This window comes from Panthera uncia, unplaced genomic scaffold (genome assembly GCF_023721935.1).
Source record: "Panthera uncia isolate 11264 unplaced genomic scaffold, Puncia_PCG_1.0 HiC_scaffold_342, whole genome shotgun sequence".
NCBI lineage: Eukaryota > Metazoa > Chordata > Mammalia > Carnivora > Felidae > Panthera > Panthera uncia.
In genome coordinates this window covers 26,618-42,817 of record NW_026059476.1, presented here as the reverse complement: position 1 = coordinate 42,817, position 16,200 = coordinate 26,618, and the positions used below count along the sequence as shown (strand labels likewise).

At 55.0% G+C, this 16,200-nt stretch overlaps 1 protein-coding gene across 1 annotated transcript; it reads right to left on the bottom strand.

The window, feature by feature from the left end:
• Positions 1-2,022: 2,022 nt before the first annotated feature.
• Positions 2,023-14,853, bottom strand: LOC125917964 (multiple C2 and transmembrane domain-containing protein 1-like; the record flags this gene model as incomplete). The annotated part of the gene is made up of 2 exons (XM_049624023.1): positions 2,023-3,405; positions 14,485-14,853. Coding segments are annotated over 2 exons (401 nt in total), but the record flags the coding sequence as incomplete, so codon positions are not given.
• Between the last annotated feature and the right edge of the window lie 1,347 nt (positions 14,854-16,200).

Genomic DNA, 16,200 nt, shown 5'->3' with positions numbered 1-16,200 from the left:
TGAGCCACCTGTCGTTGCTATTCCTAATGAGGAGTGTGCACGTGCTGACCCCTGGAGGTTTGGGGCAGGTGTTTCAGGCTTGGTGTGAGGGCAGCCAGCCTGTCCAGGAAAGGGGCTGGGGCTCTTCCTGAGCTGGAAAGACAGGCTAACCTCCTTAAAACAATACCCTTCGCAGGGCCTCCTAATCCCTTCAGCTGCTGCAGACCATGTGAATCCTGATCTGTCTGACCAGGCAGCGTGCCCAGCAGCCGCCAACCCCCTGGCCTGGGCGCCGGCAGGGGTGATGCCCAGCCAGCTGAGCTCGCCAGCTCCAGGAAGGGCTCCTGTACAAGGGTCAGGACAACAGGGCGGTGCTCCGGGGAGGAAACGCAGGGCCCTGTGGCCCATCTTTAGGATCAGATTCAAGGTCCCCGTGTGTGATGCACAAAAAGAGCGAGCCCTGGGGTGTGAACCCCAGGTCCTGTGTGAGCCTGAGGCGTCTGGAGCCTTGTCAGCCAAGGGAGAGAGAAATAGCTACCTTGGAACAAAATGAGCACTTAAGAAAATGTATAAGCTTTGGGGGGAAATGTCAAAATACCTCAAATCTGCAGAGGGGCAGGTCTGGCTGGATGGGAAGCCAGGCTGACAACCTTGCCAACACCCTCCTGCGTGCTGGAGACACAAATGTGTGCACGCTAGGGCTGGGAACCGGTGGGGCACCGCGCGTCGCCCTGGGCTTGCGTCAGGTCTGAGACCACAGGACACAAGTATGTACTTCCTCCCTCCTCACGCAGTGGCATTTTCTACAAACCCCCCCCATCCAAACCAGTTTATCGTATCACTCTTAAGCTTTTATCTTGCACTTACTGAGGCCTTATCATTCGGGCCAGACACTGAACTGAGAGCTCTGCATGCGTCTCCCACGCTCTCTGGGAAGGTCCCACCGTTGTGCTCTTTGCAGAGCAGACTGGGGACTGGCTATGGGGCAGTGGGGGCAAGAGCAGATCCAGCCCCGGCTGTCCACAGGAGGCGAGCGCCCATGACAATGAACCACCACGGCTGGCGCATGCCTCATCAACTTTGCAACTGACCACACCGCTTCCCCCGGGGCACCTACTGTTCTCTAAACCCTCGGGCACACGCAGGCTTCCGGCCAAAGCCTGCGCACACTCAGAATGCAACTCTTCCCTCGGTGGTCAGTTCAAAGACAACCTTGGTAAATGTTTTTCTGAGGGAGCACGCTGTCGTTCCCACGCCACCTTCCCGGTCCCGAAGCCATGAAAATAACCAGATGCGTACCGGTTTCTCCACCGCCCTTGGAAACCTCCACCAGGGACCAGTCTCCGCTCCAGGCTGAAAACAAACAAGGGCCAGAAGCCAGAGGGAAGTCCCAAATAGAAGGTGAGATAGTGGGCTCTATGAGCCGAATGAGAAAGTTCTGTGAAATGGGGCCTGTGAACTTCCCCGGGAATGACCAGTTTCCGCCTGCTGGAAGCTGAAGGTTAAGGCAGCAAGCACAGCCTTCCAAATTTCCAAACTTTTTTTTTTCTGTCCTGGAGAGAATTCTCCCCTTCCAGGAATAACACCTGCATCCTTCTTGCTGCAGAATAATCCATGTTAGTACACGTTCCCTAGGCGAAACGTGTGTGTGCTGGGGTGAGGGGAGCTAAGGCTCAGGTTAGCTGGCTCCCCACCCGAAACCCCACTTACTCTGCAAAGCAAGTTAAAAATAAAGCCAAGGCACGCCTGGGTGGCTCAGTCACTTAAGTGTCCGACTCTTGATTTCAGCTCAGGTCGTGATCTCAGGGTCCTGAGATCGAGCCCTGCGTTGGGAGCTTAAGATTCTCTCTCCCACTCCCTTTGCCCCTACCCCACTTGCATCCCCCCCCCCCCCCAGTACAATTCTAAAAAACAATTTAAAAAAAGTCTAAACTCCATCACCCAAGACTATGCTTGGCCCTAAGAAACAGGGAAAAACAGGACTACTCCCCTGTTAAGCTCAAAATCTAGACTTCTTTGGTGTTTAAAGACAAAGGAGGTCCGCTTGCCTGTGGGGAAGTAGGGATCTGGTAGGAGTATTGCTTAAAGAGAAACAAACAAACCTCATAAATGAATACAGCTAAACAATTGAGGGCTGGCTCTCTTGCCCCCCCCCCCCACTCCCGCCAAGGCTGGTGGTGGGGGGAAAGTTAAAAGCCTCGTTCCTTTTAAACAAAGCCAAGTTGTCCCCCAGCGTTTGAGATGTTAGAGCTCGTCAAGGAAGCGGGGTTTCCTACCGGAGCCGCCTTGGGAAGTGAATCAAGAATCCCAGGGCCAGCCTGCTTGGAGCCAGGTGTCCAAGCAGCTGAAAATTCATCCCCTAAAAGTAGTCAAGGGGGCTTACATCAGAGGGGGGACGGAAGGTGCGCACGCACACACACACGGTGATTTCACGGCTCTTCTTTTCAGAAGAAACTTCGAGCAAAATGGAATGTTTCCCTCTGAAACTTCCCAGGTCAGGAAAGAGGGTCAAGGCTTTGCTTAGGTCACACAAGATTGACACCAAAGTCAGACTTGGGGCTCCTGAATGGGTGGAGGCAGGGGAAGAACCATCCCCTACGCCTTGGCCTCCCATGCTCCCGTCTCCCCTTTCTTTCTCCACGCTCTTTATTGTGTTAGGAGTCTTGCTACCATGCAAGGGGTACAGATGGCCAGGCCAAGAGCACTAAGTCATACCTAAGTTGGAAGGAGCTAGCTGGAACCTCAAGACTCCGAGACTTAGCTCGTGGCTGGGTAATTCACCACCATCCTCCCACCTTGGATGTCCCGTCTGGAAAACGGGTGCAATCCTCTGGAGTGTGGCACAACCCAAGGCCACAGGACTTTGGAGATACTAGCCCCCAGAGACTGTTGCCTTTCTCGTCTTCCCTTACAGACTGGTCTTTGCTTTTACAGTAATGACATCATGCCTAAAGATGCAACCGGAAAAGGAGCTGATGTCCACCCCTCCGCTGAGGAAGCAGCTGGGGAAGCAGGGGCCAGAGAGGCAGTGAGCTACCGAGCAGTCAGGGCCAACATGTGGCTGAGTCCACCGCCCTGCATAACTGGCGGCTGGGCACAGCCCCTTATCCACAGATGAGAAAACTGAGGCCCACCGGGAGGACTCCCGGCCCCGGAGGGAGGGAGCATCTTGCTCTTACAAACCCGTTTTCTTTTTTTCCCTGCCCTTTATTCAACACCCAACACAGGACCCTCCTGGGTATCTGCCCTATGCCTGCCGTCACCCCCCATACACACAGACACACTTACGTACACCGAAGCTTAATTAACAGGAGGCGCTGGGGCAGCTACAGCTGGTGTGATGTCGTGACTGCCCGAGAGAGCTCATGGAATTCAGAGATGTGATATTGTGCGGTCAGGACCAGGCTTCCAGATTCTCCCCGGTGCCTGGGAGGAAAGCCAAAGTGTTTTTCCAGCCAAGTACAACCTCCCGGGATGCCAAGGGGAGAATGAGAGCCTGTGGACAAGCTCCCACCCCGCCTCTCCCCAGGAGCCAGCTGTCGACAGCACGTGCGCTCCAATGTCCACTGTGGCCACTGAGAAGCTGAAAACGAGGATGAGCTCAGGGTGAGAAGTAGTTCCGTGTGGGGCTCCGGGGTCTCCGGATGCGGTGGCCTGGCCAGGAGAAGGGGGCATGCTGGGGACTGGGCTCATAGCGCGGGGCTGCCGCGCGCAGGGACGGGCTGAGACCCAGACGCGCTCTACTCAGCAGCGCCCCCTACGCCTGGGGTGTGGAGCTACATGTGCCTGAGCGAGGGGACCCCGCGCTCACCGACCCGCCACTGGGAGGATGTATGATGTGCTGGCAGCAGCTCGAAAAGCACGGGCAAGCCGGTGATTCCATCCAACGAGTCACCCCCTTTCCACCATTTGGTTCCCTGGCTCCCAGAAAAATGACAGCCCGAAGGTGGAGGAGCTCGGCGTTACCCAGGGCTGAGGACAAAGCCCCAGCACCACTGCCTCGGGTGAGCCACCAGGGCAGTGCTGGCTGGCAGAACAGCCTTGGGAATCCCCTTCTCCAAGCCCCTGGGACAGGGGGGACAGCCTGAGACTGGATTTAACACAGAAACCGTGATGTTGTCAGGAACAGGGACTCAAAGCAGTAGGAGCAGAGGCACAACAGGAAAAAAAAGCAGCCAGAATCAACCAGCAAGCCACGTCTGCCCCCATCTGAGTGGAAAGATCAAACGTCAAAAACACACCCACCCGCAATTTTCATAATAATGCCTTCAACTCCTACCTGAGAAACAACACCGTTATTAAGCACCCATGCAGGGCCACTGGCCTGGAATGGAACCTGTTCCCTACACTGACTCTGGTACAAGCAGCCTTTATTCTGGCCACAAGCTTCCATGTGGTTTCCTACAAATCCCCTCAGGAAGGAGGGCGCTGTCAGGCTGCATTTCCCTTTCCAGAAGGTCCTGCTTAGCAAAGCTCCAGACTGGACGCACACGCCCAGTGGTCCGGTCTTTACATAGGACTGCGTGGGTTCTAGCCCTGAGTCACATATCCCTGGATACCTCTCAGTCCTGGGCAAACTGGGGCAGGCGGTCCCTCTATCTTCATATCCATATTTCCCCCCACCAGATGTTCGTGGATGTTCTAAAAAGGAGGAGGAAAGGGGCACCTGGGTGGCTCAGTCGGTTGAGCGTCCGACTTCGGCTCAGGTCATGATCTCGCGGTCCGTGAGTTCGAGCCCCGCGTCGGGCTCTGTGCTGACGGCTCAGAGCCTGGAGTCTGCTTCGGATTCTGTGTCTCCCTCTCTCTCTCACCCTCCCCCATTCATGCTCTGTCTCTCTCTGTCTCAAAAATATATAAACAAAAAAAAAAGAAAAAAAAAAGGAGGAGGAAAGGTTGTTTCCACGGTTAAAGTACATTTGGAGGACGCTGAATTAAGCAAAGGCTATTCGGTAAGGGGCATCTGGGAGCATTTAAGATCCTAACAGGCACTGACTTTCCAAGAAGGGGAATCGAGTCGGCAGCCTTTTCCAAACCTTTTGGATCATGCGTCTCTTTTACTCACGACAAACTTTCTATTCATTTATCAAACACTTACTGGGAGCAGAACTCTTACTATCTTGAGGACTACTGGTGTTCTCTTTGGGCACAGTTTGAGACCCAGCTTATTCTACCGACTTAAAAGTAAAAAACAAGACCAAAGGAAAAAAAGTGGAGTGCTAGCCCTGATTTACCATAGGGGTAAAGTGAGGCACAAAGGCACCAGCCCCTGGGGATTACGGTGCGCAGAAAGTCAAATGCAGCTCGGTGAGTAGTTTCTATCTTCCTCCCACTTCTCACCTCCGGGAGGAGATACTCAGTTCCCTGGTTTATATTTGCTGCTGGATTGCTTCCCCTCCTCCCTGAAGGGGAGTGCAGATTGGCTCTAAAGACCTTCACCAGGTTTCGCTGCCCGGCTCGGATGGTGCCACAGTGAATTTGGTGCTAGAGTCAGGGAGGGTTGGAGGAGGAGGAAGGAAGCTATTTAGAGGGTGATACTCAGATCTGTGGCCTGCACAGGGGCAGTGGAGAAAGAGCAGCCAGAGGGACACCGATCCAGAAAAAAAGGCAGTAGGATGTGACCCTCCATTTCACAGCGTGATGGCCAGAACCTCAGGGGCTCCAGGATCAGGGCCTTGGTGGCTTCAGGAAAACCCATCTGACTTGTAGCCTAAGGGGAAAGGGCAGCGTCCCCGAGAAATGGAGTGGGAAGCACCAGGTGGGAAGCAGGAACTGGGAGGCAGGGAGGGGGGGTGGACATTGCAGCCCCTTCCTGGGAGTACGGCTTACCACAGCCTCAGAACCGGGGCCCTCGTCCTGAAGGGCCTGGCTGTGGGACAGTGAATAAATGGGCAAAAGCTTAGCGCAGAGAGGTCATGGCACATGCTGGGGGGTGGAGAGGGGGGAACAGGTCTGCTTCATCATATCGCACGCTGGGCTAGACCTAAAGCCAGTAAAAGACGTAAAACCAAACTGCGTCAGGCACACCACCAGTGTGTAACCCACACCTGCAGAGGAAGGCATTATACCTATTTCACAGCCAGGGAAACGGAGGCCAAGGAACAAGTCTGAAACCGCAAGGCCAGCAAGTGCCAAAGCCCAGGCTAAACTCCACGCTTCTAACTTCAAATCCTGGCACATCATGCCGAGAGATTTCAGTGTTTCTTCTCCTTGACAGCAGAATTTTTCTCAGAGGAACTCTTATGTGGAGACCTACCCTACAGAACAGATAAAAACGGAGATGCGCAAAGTGGGGTGGGATGAAAAGTCCGCCCCCAAATTGGCCTTCTCTTAGCTTTCCTCTCTAGGTGTGTACCCCAACTTCTCGGTGGCCCCCACGACAGCTCCACAGAGTACCTCCACCAGTTTGGAAAGCCACCGGCCTCCAGCTGGTGCTCTCAGGAGTGTCCATGGACCAAATATTTATTTTTATTTTTTTAATCTCTTCTAATGTTTATTTATTTTTGAGAAACGGCCCGAGCAGTGGAGGGGTAGAGAGAGAGGAAGACAGAATCCAAAACAGGCTCCAGGCTCTGAGCTGTCAGCACGACACGGGGCCTGACACGGGGCTCCAACCCACAAACTGAGATCGTGACCTAAGCCAAAGTCGGCCACTTAACCGATGGAGCCACCCAGGTGCCCCATGGACCAAACATTTAAGACAGTACTTCCCTCGGCCCCATACTTGCCCCTGCTGAGCTAGGAAGGGGAGGATAGGGTGTAGAAATACTTCTTTGCCATTCAAAGGGCAGTGGGAGAAAGTAGGTCCCCCAGGGGCAGCCCTGGAGGAAGCCCTGGTCATCGGCGGTCCCCGGGACACTAGTGCAGCTCAAGGCGAGGGGGCTTGCATGGGAGGGAGCTGGGTTTCTTTGCACATTACAAGGAAACCCTCCATCAATACACCAACACACCGGAGCCACCAAAAAGACAACAGATAAGCTGAAAATGGCTCAGCCAGAGCGGGGGCAAGGCCTTTGGCCATGGCGGACAACTACTTGGGTTTCACGCAAGCAGAGCTGATCTGATTGGCAAGACGAGGTTTGAGGGCAGCTGCAGAGAAACCCAAGGTTTTCAGGGACTTAGCCTGTGGTAGTAGTTGCCAGTGACCTACTCCGATATCCATTCTTTCTGACTTCTTTATCACTGAACCACTGGTTTTTGCTTAGGCATACATATGGGTACCTGAAATAACAAATACTCTTCCCTAATCAAAGTATTCTTCCCTGCTTCCCTTGCAGCTAGGTGTGGCCAAGGACCAAGTTCTGTTCAACAAATGTAACTAAAGTGTTGTGTGTGGTTTCTGGCAGGTGCCCTCGAAAGAGGAGCCACAGGCTTCTTGTTCTTTTCTCCTGATAGCTGAGCCCCAGGAGCCATCTTGGACCATGAGGCAGCATGCTGATGATGGCAGAACAGACCGCCATCCCAGCGCTCTGAACTTCTCTCACGTGAGTGACAGACAACTTCCGTCTTGGTCAGTCCACTGTTTTTTAGTTGCTAAGAGCAGCCAAATTAAGTTTTAACAACCAGCAGCCCTAACCTTCAACAGAAGGGTCCTCTGGGGGCGGGGAGGTGGCCAGAAGCAGCTATGAGGCGGCTGCACCTCCCACAGCACCCCTGCCTTCAGGAGTCCCGCTCCACCTTCGTGCCCAGGCAACCATCCCTCCCACGTCCCGGGCTGGTCTCACCAGCCACCTGCCTCTCTTCTTCTGGAACCAGGTTAGAGCCTTGCAAGTGGACGGCTCAGAACTAGCAGACAAGACTTTGGGTTCTAAGCCAGCTCGGCCACTTACTCACTCATTCATTCAGCAAACAGTTATTGAGTATCTACTATTTCCCAGGTACTGTTCCAGGTACTGGGGCTACAGCAATGAACAACAGAAGACCTTGCCCTCATGGAACTTATAGTCTACTCAAGAGAGAGACACACAAAGGCAGAAACGAGCATGCATCAGGTGATAAGTGCTATGGAGAAAATACACTGAGTAAGGAGAGGAGGGCGTGTTATGCGAGCAGCCCGGAAGTTCTCTCTGAGACGGTGGCTAACAGAAATGAGGGAGTGAGGCACGTGGATATTTGGGGGAAAAGCTGTTTATGTCACCTACTCCAAGTCCTCAGTGCTATGCCTCAGTTTCCCCTCGCTGGAATGGTTTGTGAGACAAAAGCCATCCCAAGACAACCTCGTGCCATCCTGGCTGAAGACTGGCTCCAGAGAGGATGTTCAAAGCCAAGTCGGCATGGGAATCAGACTGGATGGGGACAGAGGGTCCCCTTGGACAGCACTCCATAAATTTCAGGTAAGAAGGGGTGTGAGGCCTGCAAAGTGCCCCCTCACCAGGGCTGGTCTCCCCAGTGTCCCTTCTACGTTGACCTGGGTCAGAGCGCTAAAAGGTTCGAGACCAGACAGTTTGGGCTCCTGGTCAGCCCATGTGTCTCCCAGCACCCCAACCTGGGGCTGCATGGCAAGCCTCAGTCAGCCATTTGTCAGAATTCTCTTCCCCCTGGGCTGAGGCACACGGCCTTCCGGCCATGACAATTGGCGGACAGGGTGCCACCCTGCGCCCTGGCCGCAGGGAAGTGCGAGGTGGCTGACCCGAGGGGGATAAGGCTACAAAGGAAGAGAGGGTGGCGGTGGTTTGTCAGGGAAAGGGGTGGGGACGGAGGGAGGATGGATGGCCAGGAGGCCAAGCAAAGCTGAGGGTCTGCGCCAGCCATTACTATCGTGGTACAGGGTGAGACCACAGTCCAGAGCCAATACCAGGGCTTGGGGTGGGGGGCATGTGAGGAGGGCTGAATTTGTGCACCAGGTAAGCACCCCACTCATTCGTTCCAGACTCTGGCTGGATGCTACAGTCACTACTGGGGCTCACAGGCAGTGGGAGACAGACATGTAGAGTGGCCAGCATGGTGGCCCGCACTGTGACATGACAGGGAGAACCTTTGGAGAGCCTAACTCCTGGGGAATAAAGTAGCTCCAACTCTCAACACACCCTGAAGGCGGAGGGATGGGGAGAGTCTGGGCACAGTATAATGTTTTCACCTTCACGAAACCCTTTCTAGAAAGGGTTCTAATGAGTTTCTCCAGTGCCCGGGAGGGAATTAGCACAGAAAGGCTCAGTCCCGTTCTTACATTCTATGGCTGCACATGCATCTCACTGGGAGTCACTAGGACTTGGCCAAGTGAACCCACTCCCTGGTCTGCGTTCCCTCATCTGAAAAACATGTGGGTGCAGAAGATGATTTCCAGAAGGCTTCCCAGCTCTAGGATTCTGTGTTCTGTGATTTTCTAGGTTATTTAGAAGCAGCGTGGAAATTACTGTTTGCCAGTTGAATTCTATTTTGAACAGCCTACTTGTAGCAATCTAATGGTAAATGCTACTGCAAATATGAAGAGGCTCCTTGCAATGGATCTTCTGTGGAGATTCTCTTGAAGGCTTTCCTTAAGAGAATACCTACAGGGGCGCCTGGGTGGCTCGGCTGGTTCAGCATCTGACCCTTGATTTTGGCTCAGGTCATGATCTCACTAGCACGGAGCCCGTGTCGGGCTCCACACTCGGCATGGAGCCTGCTTAAGATTCTCTCGGAAAGAAGGAAGGAAGGAAGAAAAGAGAGAAAAAGAGAGAGAGAGAGAGAGAGAATACCTACAGTCACGAGGCTTGTATGGCCCAGAGTCATAAACCTAGATCTGCAACCTTGTTTGACAAGACCCATGACAAGAGAAACTCTATGCAAATTCACCTGTGTTCCTGGGAACAGAATGTGAGGGAAAACCCACCAACTGAGCTCCCGGCCCTGCATCATACCTTAAAGCACAAATAGGAAGTGAGCCCAGAGCTGAGGGACGAGCTCCCTGGCCTCTAGGTCTGAGGAAGTCTCTAGGCAGGCTGGGGCTCAGGCGGGGGCTGCTGAGCAGGGGATGGGCAGAAGAGGGTCACTCTCTCTCTGGCACGGAGCTTCCACTGAGCAAACTTGCAGAGGGCTCCCGGAGCCTCTGCACCAAGGATGTGAAGAAACAAGCTCTCACTAGGGTAGGACCATCTAAATCCCGACCCCCCTCCCAGGAAGTGTGGTGAGCTGTCCACAGGGCTCCTCCCACTTCCCTTAGGAGTGGAGGGCCTTGAGCTAAGCTTGGCCAAGCTGTCCCCACAGCAGCCGCTGGTCAGGTCCTGGATCCCCAGCCCCGAAGCCCCAACCCTCAGCAGTCACTCCTGCCAGTTCCGGCTGCTGCAGAAAGAGCTCACTGGCCAGCATCATTGCCCAGGATGTGAGCTGGGCTACGGCTTCCCTTTCCAAGAGCCTGAAACCAGGGCCTAGGCCCCGGCTCCCCTCAGTTGAAAGGTGCAGATAAAATTTTGAGCAACTGCTCAGTGCCCATTGCTGCTTGGGGCCCTGGACGGAGAGATAAATGTGCTGTGGCCCCTACCCTGGAGGGGCTCCCCACAGGCTGCAAGAGACCCAAACAGACCACGGAACATAATTTGCGTCCATCTAGAAACCAGGGAAGGCTTCTTGGCAGAGATGATACCTGAGGACAGGTGTAAACCAGGGTCAAATCTCTAGTCTTCCCTGCTCAGAGGAATTCGAATCAGGTGGGAGCCTTTTCCTCTCTCAGCTTCCCAAGGGCAGAGGTATCAAACCCCACCCAGCAGGAGCCCCTCCTCTCCCTTCAAACATGGATGCCTGAGGAAAAGGCAGATGTGGCTCAGAATCCGTGCCTCTGCCCCACCTCTGTGCCCTGCCGCCTGCCAGAGGACACCCCTCCAACACGTGCCTCCCCTCTGCCCCTCCTCGGGGGTGGAGGGGGAGAGCACACCCCACAGCTTGGGCAAAGCTACCACCTGGTGCCTTTGTGACCCCTACCGCTCCCCTTCGCCCCTCACCTGTTGAGCCCAGTCTGCTCCCAACCCCCATGGCTTGCTCCCTCTTGCCTCAGAGCCATGCCCAAAGCAGGACCATGCTTGGAATATCTACCATGCCCTGACCTCATCCCATGGAACTTTCCCCCCGGGCTCTGGAAACTCACCTCCTCCCCATGGCCTTCCTGCAGCTCTCCCCACCTCAAGAACCCATATCATTGACCCCTAGCCCGTGTCTCCTCTCCAGCGACAATTCATTCAGCCCCAGCTAGCCCACCCCACCGTGACCCTTTTTATCTTAAAGCCCCTGTATAAACTCCCACCTCCTTCAGGAAGCTTTGCCTAGGTCACCCCTACCCACACCTTACCACTTCGTTTCCACGTGCCTCCTTTTCCCACACCTTATGGCACTAAGGCTGCAGTCTTTGCAACCACCTATCAATTGATTCCCACAGACATTAGCAGAATCCTGACACTCAGCTGCCTCAGACCGATCAAGTTCTCAGTTAATATGCTTGAGTAATCATCACAGCCAGGATGTATTAAGCTCCGACCTCGAGTAGTTGGGCACACTGTCAAGCTCATTCTATGTTATCGCCCACCTTCAGGGCAACCTGCAAGATAGCTTTATCGTTTTACAGCTGAGGAAACCGAGGCTCAAAGAGGTTCACTATTTTGTCTATGGTCTCCGGGGGTCTGTTTGACCCACAATCTGTTTTCTTTCTTTCTTTCTTTCTTTCTTTCTTTTTTTAACGTTTATGTAACTATGAGAGACGGCGCAGTGGGGGCGGGGAGGGGCACAGAGACAAGAGGACTCGAAGCAGGCTCTGAGCTGACAGCAGAGAGCCTAATGCGGGGCTCCAATTCATGAACTGCAAGATTATGACCTGAGCTGAAGTCGGATGCTTAACCAACCGAGCCACCCAGGTGCCCCTGAGTGTTTTCCACCACACCAAGCTGCCTCTCCCTCTCCAGGATTCACCCATGGAATGGCTCGATCAGATTGATAGTACGACTCAGCTGGCGGATAACGGGCCAGAAAACCCCAGAAATGTTACATAACATGAAACTAGAGGTGCCCTCTGCTCTTTTATTCTATCTTATAGATAAGGGAACTGAGGCCCGTTCGTACAGCTCGCCATGTGGTTCCACTAAATGAGTATCAAACCAAAAGTACTGAAAAAAAAAAAAAAAAAGTACTGAAAAGGAGTCTAATGGACTGTCAGGCCCCTGGATTTAATGCTGCTTATGCTGTAGGCTGTGTGACTCCCCTGTTAATGAAAAGGTAAGCTCTCAGGGGACCTGGGTGGGGTAATTCCTTTGTGGAGGAGACTCACTATAATCCTGTATTGTTTAGAATCGCATCACGGTATTCCAACGGCGTCGGGGGTTACACGATCCTTGGTGACTGCAGCCCAGGCGGCCACACCTTTGGAAGGGCAGAGATGGAACAGTCCTTACGGAGTCCCTATAGGAGGGTATGAAATTCAGCGCAGCCATTGAACACCACACCTGCACCCCTCAGCCTTTTCTGCCTCAAGGTATGAAAAATAATAATAAGGGCGCCTGGATGGCTCAGTCGAGTGTCCAACTCTTGATTACGGCTTGGGTCGTGATCTCATGGTTCCTGATTTCCAGGCTCTGAATGGACAGTGCGGAGCCTGCTTGGGATTCTCTCCCTCTCTCTCTCTTCTTCTCTCTTTGCCCCTCCCCCGTTCTCATGCACTCTCTCAAAATAAATAAACTTTACTGCTACTACTATAATAATCCCTTGTGCTTTACATGTTTCAAAGTACTTCCTTTTATCCCTTTATTATATATGGCACTAGCATTTTAGGGATTGGGCACTGGGGGCTTGGAAAGGCCCAGAGACTTGCTGGGGAGGGGGGGATGGGAGTATGGTCCTGTTCACCACACTTGTTTAACATGTATCAAGCTCCCACCACGTGCCTTGCCCTGTGCTAGGCTTGAGGAGGGCTTCCTGAAAGAGGCAGTTTCTGGGCAGTGCCCAGATGCTGGGGAAGGCAATCCCAGCCTTGAAGCCAGCAGCAAGCTGGGCTTCGAGCTTTCCCCTGGGTGGCTCTGGAGCATTTCTTAGTGCACAACAGCCCCCAGCCTCTCCTCACAGCTCAGTCTCTAGGCTCTGGAGCACCAGAAACTAGCCTATCCCTCCTGACACAACCCATCTCCCTTCTAGGTGGTGCTAAGAAGCTCGCTCCAAAAAGGTGCACGTCAAGACCCATGCTGAAGTCTGGCTGCTCTTAGAGCAGGGCTCAGGAGTGGCCACACTTCAGCATCTTCTAGGCCCTGTAGGTTGTACAAATCCAAGGTGACGGTCACCCTCAGAGCTGTTCAGACCAGTCTTCACACCACAAAATACCCTTTGGGGGCACAACACCTTTGCCCACTGACCGTGCCCTTTCCTTTTTACAGGCCAAGCTGGTGGAGCCTCAGGGCCACGGACCACAGAGTGGTCACACCTGTTTGCCCTCTGAGAGCAGTGTGCTCACACCTGTTTGCCCTCTGAGAACCAGCCCCCGACCACGAACGGTTCCATGCAGTGCAGAGAACAGGCTGTACAGCCATTCCCTCCCACTCTGCCCTAAGAGTTCAGCCCCAAGTGCCAGCGTCTGCCAGCAGCAAGGTCCCTTCCCTCTCTGGGCTGTCACCAAAGTCTTCCTGGCCCTACCTAGGGTAGGAGCGCCACCCCCAGTCTTTCTCGAGGCAGACATGTGCTCAGGCGGGTCACAAAGAAATTCATCTCTTTCCTGGGGCCGAGCCTCCAGCTGTTCTCAGGGGCCTTGGGACACTTTCTTGGAGGAGTCTGCAGCCACCCGTCTCCCCCAAAGGATAACATTTCACCTTGAGAAAAAAAATAGGAGGGCTGTTTCTAAGGTGCATCCAAGCTTGTTCCACGAGACAAGTTCCTGTTTATAAAAGGGAGGGGGGTGTCTCACCTTCCTGGCCATGGCCAAGAAGGGAGCAGTTCCTTTGGTGGCAAAGGAGACAGGGGTCCTACTCAGCTAGGTGACTCTGAGACTGTGGAAGGTCCACTTACTCCCCTTGTACCTATCCCAACACAGGCTCAGGTGGGCTGAACTGCACACACTGCTCAAAAAAAAACCTCTCTGCAAACGCAGAAGACAGCCGCCTGAGCTGTTACTGGAGGCTTGTCACCTGCTTCAGGGACTTCCGCGTGAGCTTCCAGCCTGCTGTTTTGCTGGAATCATCGACTACACAATACCGTTGCTCATCCCCTCCAAAAACGGAGAGAAAGAGTGACCAGACCTGGGGGGGAGATCCCGCGAAAACGTTGAGCCTCGCCATGCCCCAACTCCCCGCTCTATTTGCCCGCAAACCCATTTAGGGTTGTCGCCCCTCGGTTTGCCCCAGCACAATCCACCCGAATGGAGACCAGGGACGATCCGCGCTCCCGCCCGGCACCTGCAGTGTTCGCGGGTTCGGAAGGGACGTGAATGGTTCAAGGTCAGGGCTCCGCGTGTGCCCCCAGCGAAAGGCGAGCACAGGGGCTGCTCCAGGTCGCGCCACGAGGTGCGGCCCGGCCGGGAGCGCACCCGCACGGTGGGGTCCCAGCGGAGTCCGGGCCACCACTCACCATCAGAGAGCGACCGCGGCGGCAGCAGCAGCAGCAGCGCGCAGAGCGCCAGCGCGGAGCGCATCGTGTCCTGGCCTCGGGCCGGGAGCAGGTGGCTGCGGGTGCGAGCGTCCGAACAGCGAGAGCGTGGGCGCCGCTCAGGGAGGCCCGGCTGTGGCTCCGGCGGCCGGGTGATGACCCGGGGCTCGCGAGTCGCGCTCCAGCGGCCCCTCCTCGCGACCGCTGCGGCAGAGCTGGACTGAGGCGCGGAGCCAGGCGGCGGAGGAGCGGCGGTTGGCTGCGTCGCGGGCGGTGTCTGCGCGGCTGGGCCAGGCCGGCGGCTGCGGCGACTCCCGTCCCGTCCGCGCCGGCCCCCGGCCCCGCCCCCTCCTCCTCCCCTCCTCTCCCTACCCTCCCCCGCCCCGCCGCCCAGGAGCGCGCGGGCGGCTGCAGTGGGGCAGGCGGGGCGGGGCGGGCGCTGGGCCGGGAACAATGAGCAGAGGAGGAAACTCCGCCCGGGAGCGCGGCGGGCGGGGGAGCGCGGGCTGGCGGCGGGCTCCGGGCTAGCGGCCCCCGGGCGGGCGGGGTGGTGAATGTGTGTGTGCGCGGGGCGCCTGGGCGGCTCCTGACGCCGGACGGCTCCTCGCCCGCTGGTGAGCTCGCCCTGGCACACAGGCGTCGCCCGCAGTGCTTCCGAGGGGGTCCGGAGGGACCCCCGACACCGCCAGGGCCCTCGCACGCCCAAATCCAGAGCGTGGCGACCCCCAGCCTCGTGCGTGCGCTAAGGATCTTTCGAGGCCTCCGGGCTGCAGAGCACGGTGCTCCAACTCCCGAGAAGCGAGTCTCCCAGCTGCCAGGTGCAACTCACCTGCGGGCGGGCCCGCGGGCCGCACCACTTCCGAGCAAGTCTACGCTGCAGTGTGCACTGAGCACGCTGGGCTAACTAGTTGCTTAATGTCTCCAAGCCTGGTTCCTCACCTGTGAAATTGAGGTGACGGTAAAAAATAAAAAAAAATAAAAAGGACTTTTGGGGGGATTAATATGTGTCCGTCTGTGTTCTCAGAGCTTTGCCCCTATTATTTCATTTACTCTTTACAGCAGCCATATTTTTAGCCTCATTTTACAGAGGGAATTGAGTCAAGAAGAGTTTAAGAAACTTGCTCAAGATCCAATAAGTGGTTAAGTGGCATACCCGCCTCTGAGAGTAGGTTGGAGAAATCCTTTGCACAGTGCCTGGCAAATAGTAACTGCTCAATAAGTATTAGCTATTATTCTTATTCTCGGTGTGTAAAGAACAGCAATAAAGATTTAGGGCTCTGGGGTCAAACCCGATTTGGGCTCCTAATCCAGCTGTGCCCATCTAATTAGTAGCTAAAACCCTAAGCAAGGTACTCTTGGTACCTCAGGTTTTTTGCATCTGTAATATACTGACACCACCGCCCACCTCAGAGGCTTGCTATGAGATTTAATCCGGAACGAGCCGTTAGCCCTGGGCCGGGAACACAGAATGAAGCAGCCCGCATTTGAAGAGAAGGTGAGAGAAATCTGCCTACTTGGGATGGAGGTGGGAGTTGCGTTCCAAAAACCGAGTTAACCCAGTGAAAGCACAAAGAAGAACCCCCTGGTTGTTTGTTGTTGTTTTGTGTTTTGCGGAAGCTGTCGGGGCGGTTGGTGATGCAGGTCCTGGAACCCCCTGCGGGGGGGAGGCGCTTCCGCGGCGCCAGGCGGGGGAAGTGG